Source organism: Aspergillus wentii (assembly GCF_001890725.1).
Source record: "Aspergillus wentii DTO 134E9 unplaced genomic scaffold ASPWEscaffold_4, whole genome shotgun sequence".
Classification (NCBI taxonomy): Eukaryota; Fungi; Ascomycota; class Eurotiomycetes; order Eurotiales; family Aspergillaceae; genus Aspergillus; species Aspergillus wentii.
This window is the reverse complement of record NW_024467835.1, coordinates 511,832-522,744: the sequence shown is the minus strand read 5'-3', so window position 1 is coordinate 522,744 and position 10,913 is coordinate 511,832. Positions and strand designations below refer to the sequence as shown.

Below are 10,913 nucleotides of genomic sequence, written 5' to 3'. Positions count from 1 at the left end.
TCTGGAGTTGTCGTTGCTTCTGGTCGATGGTTGGAATGTGGATGGAGGAGTTTGGAGGGGCACGAGAAGTGGAGGGCCGGTGTTGCTAGTTCGGGGCTAGCGGTATTAGCGCTGTTACTAGGGCAGAACCATTTTATTACAGGGTCCTCTGTTGGGGAACTGTCGCTAGCCGCTTCCGGTCTAGCCTCATCAGCTGATCGTTCAGGCATCATCTTTATGGATCATCACTAAAAGCCTCACAGTTCAGGTTGAAATCCGTCGGATTCATCATTCGGGCATTAATTACGATAGCTCACACTCCACACTCGATATCCTTCTTCTTCCCCTTCTTTCTGCAGGCCCATATCCCCCTGCTGTTCAATTAGGATGGGCGATGAGTCGCCCACATACTGCAGGGAATAGCCCCGTCCATTCCCCAGAAATGTCACCTTGACTTCAGCCGCCTGCTTACCCTTGGTCGATGGCAGCAAAGACCCGTCTTGTCCCAGCCATCGCCCATCCAGAGCGCTCGAGATCTTGAAGATTTGGCTCTCCTCACCACTCGAATAGTGGACTACCCATCGCTGATTCTTCGCATTGTGATCGGGACTGGCTGCAGCGGTCGTCACCTGCGTCGTGTTGCCAGTATTCGTGAGAGCTCGTCCGGCTCTTTCAAAGACCAGGTATCGGCCCTCGGTCAAATATCCTACACATTCCTTGTATCCTTCTTCAAACCACAATGCCTCTGATGTTTCTTGCTCGCCGTATGGTACCGGGGGTCTAGGCTCGGAGTATTGCGCTTCGCAGTTGGAGCTTCCAACATATCCTCCCTTGGAGTTGGTGGCGGGCTCCTCTGCATCTGGTATATGAGGAATGCTAAGGTCGGGCTGGTCAAGCAAGTCTTATTAGCCGATTTTTCCTCCATGCTCACTCGCGGCAGATGACTTACATGGTCCAGATCCAAGGCATTGACAAGGTTCGACATGTGTTCTCGACGCCAGTGCACCATCTCATCTGTCTGTACATTTTCATGCACCCGAGCTGTAAGCCACTCCTCCAAAAAGAGGATCTGGGAATTATGGTCTGCTCTTTCGGTGAATACTCGATTACCCCGAGTCCACGGAGAGATCATAGTGAAAGGCAGGCGAACGCCTATAATGAAACCGATGGTCAGCGTAAGATTCGTGAGATTAACTCTGCAAACTCACCTGGTCCCACGGAGATATTTCCAAACAATCCGTATGGATCCTCCATCCAATCGCCTGGAGTGCCCTCGGGAGAATGGAATGGGGTGACATGATCCCCGAAACCACCGGATTCTACAACTAGAGTTAGCTGAAGCTCGATCACCTGTCCATGCTTAAGCCCGTACCGTCATAACTAATCATGAGCAGAGTGGACGAATACTTAGGGCTCGTCGTCACAGCATCGACCACCTTCTTTTGAAGCCATGCTCCGTCTTTCGGCATATATGGCGGGTGCTCCGACAACTCTGCCGGACCAACAATGAAGCTAACCTCCGGCAAGGTTCCATTAGCTGCTGCTGCGTAGAACCCCTCAAGCCCGAGATATGCCAGTCCTTTCTGTGCCAAAGGAGACGACTTGGGTGCTTTTTGGAACTGTTGGAAATAAGCCAAAGGATTGTCATCGAAATTATTCCGATCTTGATACACCTGCCACGAGACCCCTGCTTCTTCGTAGTATTCGAAGATGGTCTTCCACTTGAGTGGGTAACAGTTGATGCCGTTTTCACAGCCTGGTTCTTCCTGTCAGCATAAGAAAATTGAGCGAAGAATTTCAATCTCACCTGGAGTTTCATTATTGTCCAGATAGGGGCCTCCCTGGTCTGGAGTCTGAGGACCACCGGGTACATTAACGGAGCCGCTCACCAGGGTGACCCGGTTGGGGCATGTAGCTGTGATTTGTCCTTCCTGGGATATGTCAATCAAAGAGATTACCTTACTAACCTAGGGTTTCCTCGCTTACCTGATACATATCACCAGTCGTCCAGCCTTCTGCGATGGCGAAATGAACTGGGATATCGTTCCTTTTGAGATATCCCCAACTCCAAGCAGTATTGTTCATCACCCAGTGATTGTTCAGACCATGATTAATAGCAGCCTGATTTTCCTGATAACCGTTGCTTCCTGCTGCCATACATTGGATCGCCTCGGTTGAGTTTCCTCCCTGGTATCCTAGATACCATGGAAGCAAGGTTTGTGCTTTATCCGATACTTTTGGGTCGACTAGCCTTTATTTAAGGTGCTATCAGTGAGTGTTCCTCATGAATTATCTGTATATAGTACTGACTGATGCCAGACAGGCAACCCATCTGGGTTAACTTGCACATTCGGGTCGTTAAAACCTCGGACTCCTGCCATAGTTCCGAAATACTAATCACAATCGCGTCAATGAGAGTTCATAGATTGCAGGAATAAAGGGCAGTGGAACATACACTATTCCATGAGCGGTTCTCTTGCATGAAAATTACTACATGTTCAATATCTTTCAGAGAGCCACCGGCGACCGGTCTGCTCCCAAGGAGTACAGTTAGGGCAACGCCTAGGAGCATCGCCATAGTGGTTGGAATGAAGAAAACAAAGTCGAGGTGGGATAATTTCCAACGGGCTCAAAGCAAAGGCGGATCGGACGCCCTGCTTGATTTATTTCTCGCGCATTCGCCCGTCAACCTTGTGATTCATGCGGTATTCGTTCCACTGCAGCGTGTCCCTGTACGGAGTAACCGGAGCAAACAAGGAGCGACATGTTTCTTCCTCATGATTGTAGATGGAATGTGCCAACACGTGGGAGGGGATGGGGAGATAAGACTGGTCAATGCCATGTTTTAATATAATTGGAATGCTGGTTGCATCATTTAGTATCTCAATAGTTTCTTTATCAGGAGGGGTAAGACAGTCGGCAAGAAAATGGGTGGTGACAGGCCGGAATGCGGAGCTCCCTTTCAGCAGGCGTTGTTGCCCGCACGTGTTGCAGAGCGCGATTCTTCCTGGACGAAGGAGATCACCACATGCGATTCACGTCGGCAGGAACCGTCAGATATCGTTGCCAATATTGCGATTGTGATTTGCTCAAGAGTACAAAGCTTGGTGGTTAGTGGCCTGATAAGAAAAAAGCAACCATAACAAATGATATCTAGGATCAACGAAGTAACATCCCTTCCCCTCATCATATCAAGTGAGAGCTCACAGAAACAACAGGCACACTTCATGGGTCCATCATAATTTGGATGCCGTAAATGATGGAGAGGCAGTCCAGTCATTCAAGAATAATGCCGTTGATCAAAAAACATCCACAACCAAAATTAGACGCAGACAAAGTTTCCAGCCCATTAGGGCATCGGGCATACGGGGTGGTGGTTTATCCACTTATCGTATGCCTCTTGATCGTCCTTACTTATCTCCAACAACGGAAGATAGAGAGCTACAATCCTTTGCAAGCACTGCTCCCCTCGTCGCGATATCATGGGAAAACTGTTTCCATACCGCATGATCCTGATGCGCTTCGTCCTAGGATAGAGCTTCACCCTGAAGACCATATTTATCGCGAGCCATCAACACAACATCTTGACTGGCTAGTTACCTCCGACTACCTTCGTCCGGATGGAGTTTTAAAACGGGTATATTTAATCAACGGTGGGTGGTTCCCCAGGAAACATCTTACGGAAGACTAATTCCATCGCGAAAGTAAGGCCTTTTCCCTGGCCCAACAGTTGAAACTCGTTCGGGCGATAGGCTTGTCATAACGGTGACGAATGCCTTAGAAGATGAGTCCATCACAATTCATTGGCATGGTTTACATGTTAAGCGTACGATACTGTCACCTGAGACCAGATTACATCTGCTAACTTGAGAAGATTCAATGGATGGTGCTGCCGGGGTTACTCAATGTGTGATCTCCCCTGGAACCAAGTTCGTCTATAACTTTACTATTCCTGATGACCAGAGCGGGACATTCTGGTATCATGCTCATTCGGGGCTCGCAAGAGCAGACGGGCTATACGGCGGGTTTGTTGTACATGCGCCTGCGTCTAAGTCGACGGTTCGAGGGCTCTTATCTGCCCGACACTCAAATGAGGTACATCGCCATCGGTATGACAAAGAGCTCTTACTTCTTATTGGCGACTGGTACCACCAACCTGCTGAAGACGTTATGGCTTGGTATATGCGTGCTGCGTCGTTTGGTAATGAAGTAAGTGTCGTGTTCCAATGAGCACCCACATCCTAACAAACTCCTAGCCAGTTCCGGACTCGTTACTTATAAACGGATTCGGGTCATTCGACTGCTCGATGGCAGTTCCAGCACGACCAGTGAATTGCATCATGCAGGAGAGCGATGCTTTAAATTTGGATCTAGATAGAACGACGGTCTATCGAATCCGGGTAGTCAATACTGGGTAATTCTGCGGCCTATTTGAGATAGGTAGCTAGCTGACACGGATTATTAGATCTCTGGCGGGATTCACACTGGCATTTGGACAGGAGAATATGGAACTTGTCCAAATCGACAGTGTGGATGTCGAGCCACAGCGCCAAAATGTGAATGCCCTGGGTATTCTCCACCCAGGACAGCGCATGGATTTTATCCTTCGTTCACCATCGGAGAATACACAGTTCTCCCTTTTCATACAACTGGATGAAGAGTATGTTTATCCTAATATCACTTGAAGCATAAATTAATTTTGGATAGATGCTTCAAATACCCCAACCCAGCTTTAGCTCCTAACCAAACCTTCCCCATAAATGCAGCAAATACTCCTCAACAACCCATCAACACCATCCATCTCGACCTCTCCGATGTCCCCTCATCAAACAAAGTCCTGTCTTCTCTTCCCGCAACTGCCCAACAGACCCACGTCGTATATACCAGGGTCCAAAAACTTGCAAAAAATAGCAACACCCCTTATGGATACTTCAATCACACTTCTTGGCGCCCACAAAGCGAGCCCTCTGCGGCATTGGTCGCTCTCCCCAGAGAAAAATGGGATAAACAACAATTCTCCCTCTCAACAGGAGACAAAGCTGAATGGGTTGACCTTGTGGTGAACAACCTGGATGATAGTCCTCATCCATTTCATCTCGTATGTCCCCTTCTTCTATTCTATCATCCCAAGCTAAGTAGTACAAGCATGGTCACCATTTCTACATTCTCCAAGTCTACCAAGCCCCCATAGGTTGGGGCTCCTACAACCCCTTTTCAGATCCGCACCCACCAGGCTCGGCTCCCGGCAGCAATCGTTCGTCATACGACCTAACCAAAGCCACATTAAGAGACACTGTCTACATCCCTAGTCGCGGGTACGCAGTTCTCCGGTTCCGGGCCGACAATCCCGGCGTTTGGATGTTCCATTGCCATATTCTGTGGCATTTGGCGAGTGGGATGGCGATGCTGGTTGATGTTATGCGAGACGAGCAGGGTTCGTTTGTAGACGGAGGATCTTGTTTGTCTACTGGGTAGACGCAGGTTACGCAAGAATCACTCGAATTTTCGACTTTCCGGTTTTTTCGTTTGCATATCCATTATACCCAGAATGCAGTGATTGCTATACTTCACAATACTGCAGGTAATTTTACTGCTGCCTAAGGAGTTTTTTGACTCATTAACTGCGCTATCTAGAATATAGTATCATCTATTCACATACCCGGCTGTCTATAAAACCCTACTTCTTTTCTTCTTTCGTCTCTTCATCTCATTCTTATACTATATTATATATCCTCTTCTACCATATTTTGTATTTTCCTCTATTCTTTCTCTATCACTTCATTTCAACGATTGTTTAGTCTTGGTCGCCAGCTGGTGCAAGACTTCCCGAACATGGAGTTACCCCTTTAGTATAACTTCTTCATTTATATATATCCCGCAATTCCACGATTCGGTGCGTGGAGGCCAGCCGATCAAAACGAGATACCTAGACTCAGCGATCGGTCTGCAATTCTTTGGTGTCGTTACAGACACCGCGTCCCGTGTATCGTCCGCGGAGATTCCAAAAGAAGTATGTCTTTTCCTTGAGCTACACAGACAACCTTGAAGCAAATGGACGAAACCAAAGCTAACTGCCCTAGATCCCAATCCAAAGACAGAAATATACGGCGTGAGGTTGGCAGTCTACGACAGGACAAAGGAATGTGCCAACTTGCAATACCTCGGTATCGTGACGGACACAAATATGGCGTGGATCCCAACAAAGTCCCCTTCGAAATTGCAAGATCGCAGCCTGAGATCTCAAACGAACGCCATGATCTGTTTCTGCTGTGGGAGCTTGATACATTCGACAATTGGCCAAGTCAACATCTTTCCGAGAGAACCTCCCTATCCATACTGAACAACTTGGGGGAGAATACCACACGGTGTTGGATTTCTCTTGGACGCCTCCTCTGGGGCACTGTTGGTGTTCTCTGTTCGGCTTCCCTTTGCATGGAACTTTGCTATTTCTATATATAACCGGTTGGTCTTCATCACTCTCCAAATCCACAAGACTTGGCAAATAGCTTATGAGATCAGACTACTTAGCAACGAAAGTATTTCGAAAGTACGGAATCACTTGTTTCCATTGCATCTACAAGCCCAAGCTTCTTCCTGCTGAAGGTGGAACGAATTATATCGAAGGAAGAGCCTCCTTTCTCATCCCCGTCGGTAATATACTACGTCTATATATTGATCTCTTCTAGTGCCGTCGAAGTCGCACATATCTATCCATATTACCTCGCATCGGACGAGGGTACTGAAGTCTTCCCTCTACTAACGGGATGTTTCTAATTGGGAATATCTGGCTTGGCCTTGCTGTCTAAGTCTCAAATCATGATAGCAATTACCTTCTGAGTTCTTTGCGTTCAACAAATGGCAGCCGGTAAGTGAATCTTTCTAGTTTGGCTTGCTTTTGGAAGACTTGAAATAATTGACAATGATCAGATCTATACGAATTACTAGACTGCCATGGGTAAAAACCGAATTGCGGCGAACCCAACCTCTTTAACACGACAACGATTATTCACGTTAATAAGGAAATCATTTTGAGGACAGCATTCGGTGTACTATTGTCTTTGCATGTATCTAGAATATACTCAATAAGTGTACACTACTATCCCAACTAGGGTAAGTTAGCTTCCCATACCTTGATGCAGATTGACATACTAACATGTTTACAGGTAAATGCCATTATCTAAACCGATGACTCTGATAATGGAGAGATTGGTTTCCTCGAGAACTCTGAGAACGTTGAATATCGACGTACATGCTACTTGCAAAAGAGTCCTTCTCCAACAATTTGAATTGCATTTTAACGATATCCGCATCTGCACCGCCGGCGATTTGGTATCTGGACAAGAGTCGATGGCGCGAGATATAATGCCCCGTCCCCTATTAGCAGACTAGAATTGGAACGACAATTTCGGACCAGTTATCGTTTGCGCTACATGATCTTGTTCAACTCCAGCTGGTGATGTTGCTGTGGCTATCTACACCAGCGCTGTCCTTGGGCAGTGGGACAGTGAAGGATGGGACAGTGCGTCAAAGACCAAGTTAGGTCACTATCTGACTGCAATTGTGGCCTCTCTTTTGTTAATTCCCGAGTCTTTTCACGTTGAAGGCATCACAAGGGCAGAGGAGGTTAGAATAAAGATGTAGGCATGTGGTCGCCATTTACTGCATCATACCTGACCTATCTGGGGATATTTTTGATGCGATCATTTCTATGGTGCCTTTTTCCGTCTGATATTTTCTTCGTTTCTCTTTTTGCCTGCCTTTCTTTCGTTTCAAGTGCCGGTTTTGGATTTGGGGTTTTATACCGACAAGAGTTGCACGACAATTTTCTTCGAGTGCTACGTGGGTGCTTTTACAAATGTGGAATCATGCCGTACAACACTTTTGGATACCAGTCTGCCGCTTTATCAGAAGTTTATGCACAAGTCACTGATTTAATTCTAGAGAAATACTCATGTCTATTATCATCCTGTCTATCTTAGTATTGTCAATTAGAAAGAACCTACAACTCATCTACGTATCAATTAAAAAAATCAAATCAAGTCGAATCATCAGACGAAGCATGAGCATCATCCAGCCAATAGATATTTCATGCTGCAAGAATCACAGTCATACTCATAAGTAATACATACAGGTAGGAGGGAAAAGGAGAAGAAAAAAGAACAGTGCTTTCCAGAACACCATACCCACAGCTCCCAACCCATCCATTGCTCTAAAAATAAACCGAAAAAAAAAAAAGAAAAAAAAGAAAAAACGGAAGCCACAACCGAGCTGAGAGCGAGATCAAATAAAAACAATTATAGGTAGTCATCAATCATTTTAGGCAGCCCATTCGAGGACTTCTAGTGCACCCATGACAAGGATGAGGGTGGAGGGGAGGATCCTGATAGTTTGTTAGTAGATGATAGATAATAGTAGGGTTGAGATGGTAGACTTACCAAACGACGTAGCTCTGGAATAAGACTTTCGACATAGCGCCAATGTAGACATTGTTGATCTGGCAGATTTGAGCCAGCTGCAGAGCGGAGGGAGCTCCGGTGAGGAGGAAGCAGACGATGATGAAGATTGGATCGTCCAGAATGCTGATAGGGACGTATTTGGCCAAAAGTGCAAGGACCGGAGCCATGATGATCGTGGGAAGGAGCATGCGCGCAACCAGTGACGCGACGATCAGGTTTCGCTCTTCCTTGGGATGTTCCATGTGCTCTGCAGCGTCTTCGGGAATTGTGTTTCGTGCCAGGTTGGCTCCAAGCACGACCAGAATCAAAGGTACGGCAACCTGGCCGTTCTGGTTCACTGCGCGGGTAACCGAGTTGGACAAGAAGGTGCCTTCGTCGAAGAACAGGTGCTGCAAAGAAGGGATCGAGGCGACCATGATGGAGACAAGCATCGCCCATAGGGGAGGGTTCATAAAATCCCACACACCGTGCACGAATTTCCCTGTCCCCCTCGATATGGCTGATATTGTTTTTTGTAACCAGTTCGGCAGCTTCTTGAACGTAGATTCTGTTCGCCTCTTCCACGAGCGTGCGAGACGTTTTCCAAATCGATGTACACCGATATTGAATCGTTGAAGAGGTCCACGTTTCCTGTGGAATTCTTCGGCTCTGACCTCAACGTTGGGGAAACACAAGATGTCTCCTCTGGAGCTCTGGCGAGGGAGGAACGGACCACGGGGCGGATCAGCGATCACCGAAGGGAGATGGTCTGGGTTCTCCTCGTCGTCTTCACTTGCGGGCAGCTTGGAGTAGGAGAGACTGCGGGGCATCACTGGAGTTTGTTCACCAGATGTAAACTCGCTGTCATCGCCAGGAAGTTCGTTGCACAGATCCTCTTCACTTCTGGTTCTCACCAATGGTTCATCAGGGTCTGTTTGATCCGGGTTGTCGCTGTATCGGGCCTGGCCTTGTTCGATCCTCGAGACCCCGGTCTCTCCCTCTGCCTCCTCGATGTATCGCTCCCGAGGAGCAAGCAGAACGTGGTAGCCCCAGCTCCAGCGTACAAGCTGGCCTAGTTGCTGAAAGATCAACAAGTATAGAATTCCACGCGCCGCAACTTCATCGTCGTTGTCATTAGGTACACGGGCCCAGTGGAGGCCTTTAAGAGTTTGCGACAGTGACATGACGAGGGAGATAGGAAGGGAATTGGAGTTGCCAAACACCTAGACAGTTAGTTTGATTTCCTTCAATGCGACTAGAATCACTTACCCCCATGGCCGTGACAAAGTTGGCCGGGCGCTTCTTGAATCGGAAGCATTTTGAGACGCCAACGGAGCAAATGTACGAGACAAAGGTTTGGATGATGAAGATGACAGGAATGATAGCAAGATCGGTCAGTTTCTCTGCTGTGAGTTGAGATCCAAGTTTCGTAAAGACTAGATAACAGTCAGCCTAGTCACCTCCAGCGAATTTGGTGTTCATACTTAGACAGGGCGTAAAGACCATAATATTAAGATTTGCTACCAATTTCTGCGCATCGGCATCGAACATGCCCTGACGCGCCGCAATGTACCCAGGCAAACTGACACAGATGACTTCCAACACGGCCTCAAAGACGAGTAGCACCAGATGAAAAAAGGACGGGTGATTGTGAGCATTGGCACCGACAGTGTTGACCCCCAGCTGGGACTGGGTCAATAACTGCCGGGATACCAGGGTATGACCATTATGAAAAGATCTGGGCGAGGTAAAAATGGCCATCGATTGAGGGATAGGAACGGTGAGTTATCGTGATAAAGTATGAGGATAAAGTCGTAGTCGTAGGGAACTTGGTAGAGATAATCAGGGCGCGAATTGAACAGATAAGAAGGACGAAGGAACGTGGTTCAGCCTGATGAGAAGAATGGGTTAGAATCTGACCTGAGACTCTTCAAGACGAGAATGAAAAAAAGAAAGCAAGAACGGTACCTGTAGGGGGCAAAAAAGCACAGCGCCTAGAAGCAGAGGTGAGGCTGTGTCTGTATAACAGGCGAAGAATTACTGCATGGGAGCCAAGGAGCAACAATGCCGAGAGAGACGCCAAGCAGCATCAACCAAGCGCAAATGTGGGGGGAAAGGACGGGATTGGATCAACGCTGGATAGAGATTGAAGCAGGAAACGAACATGGCCGGATCAGGGATGATATTGGGCGGGAAGGGTTCAGCTGGCGTCGAGACTGGCGATGATCCCAGCCGCTGTGGGAACAGTTCAGGCGGTGGTTCTGCACCGCCCGTCAGTGGAGTCGGTATAGATGTCATGATGACATTCGCAACCACAGTCTATCTACAGTCGTCTACAGCATCTACAGAGTACAATACCAGCTACGGTAGAACGGTCGACTCTGAAATATCTTTTATCAGTCGTACAGAAGTCAGGTGTTGGAAAATGCCAAGGGAGGCAAGGGAAGTGATCTGCAATGCGGTGTAACGGACGCCCAGGTCACGCAAGATGGGCAAATA

General features: G+C 47.6%; 3 protein-coding genes across 3 annotated transcripts; 1 reads left to right on the top strand and 2 right to left on the bottom strand.

Moving 5' to 3' along the window:
* Nucleotides 1-278: 278 nt before the first annotated feature.
* ASPWEDRAFT_51087 (nonhemolytic phospholipases C family protein) lies at nucleotides 279-2,557 on the bottom strand (the record flags this gene model as incomplete). The annotated part of the gene is made up of 8 exons (XM_040837544.1): nucleotides 279-866; nucleotides 929-1,131; nucleotides 1,188-1,298; nucleotides 1,352-1,735; nucleotides 1,787-1,910; nucleotides 1,966-2,230; nucleotides 2,290-2,372; nucleotides 2,435-2,557. 8 exons carry the CDS (start codon nucleotides 2,555-2,557, stop codon nucleotides 279-281), a joined length of 1,881 nt encoding a protein of 626 aa, XP_040688506.1.
* Nucleotides 2,558-2,926: 369 nt separating this feature from the next.
* On the top strand, nucleotides 2,927-5,454 carry ASPWEDRAFT_51086 (uncharacterized protein; the record flags this gene model as incomplete). The annotated part of the gene is made up of 8 exons (XM_040837543.1): nucleotides 2,927-3,089; nucleotides 3,438-3,632; nucleotides 3,689-3,805; nucleotides 3,854-4,188; nucleotides 4,236-4,393; nucleotides 4,445-4,639; nucleotides 4,687-5,077; nucleotides 5,125-5,454. The coding sequence occupies 8 exons, from the start codon at nucleotides 2,927-2,929 to the stop codon at nucleotides 5,452-5,454; spliced, it is 1,884 nt and encodes a 627-aa protein (XP_040688505.1).
* A 2,744-nt stretch (nucleotides 5,455-8,198) lies between these two features.
* On the bottom strand, nucleotides 8,199-10,619 carry ASPWEDRAFT_39924 (Auxin Efflux Carrier superfamily). Its single transcript, XM_040835213.1, has 5 exons — nucleotides 10,383-10,619; nucleotides 9,899-10,305; nucleotides 9,684-9,850; nucleotides 8,415-9,637; nucleotides 8,199-8,359 (listed from the first exon to the last, which is right to left on the bottom strand). Exons 2-5 carry the CDS (start codon nucleotides 10,173-10,175, stop codon nucleotides 8,296-8,298), a joined length of 1,731 nt encoding a protein of 576 aa, XP_040688504.1. The 5' UTR covers nucleotides 10,176-10,305; nucleotides 10,383-10,619; the 3' UTR covers nucleotides 8,199-8,295.
* Between the last annotated feature and the right edge of the window lie 294 nt (nucleotides 10,620-10,913).

Excerpts from the sequence above, each read along its gene's own strand:
- ASPWEDRAFT_39924 (XM_040835213.1), bottom strand. The coding sequence starts at position 10,175 with ATGGCCATTTTTACCTCGCCCAGATCTTTTCATAATGGTCATACCCTG. Across the intron at positions 9,851-9,898 it reads GGTCTTTACGCCCTGTCTAA|TCTTTACGAAACTTGGATCT; the intron begins GTATGAACACCA and ends ACTGTTATCTAG. Across the intron at positions 8,360-8,414 it reads TTCCAGAGCTACGTCGTTTG|GATCCTCCCCTCCACCCTCA; the intron begins GTAAGTCTACCA and ends ACAAACTATCAG.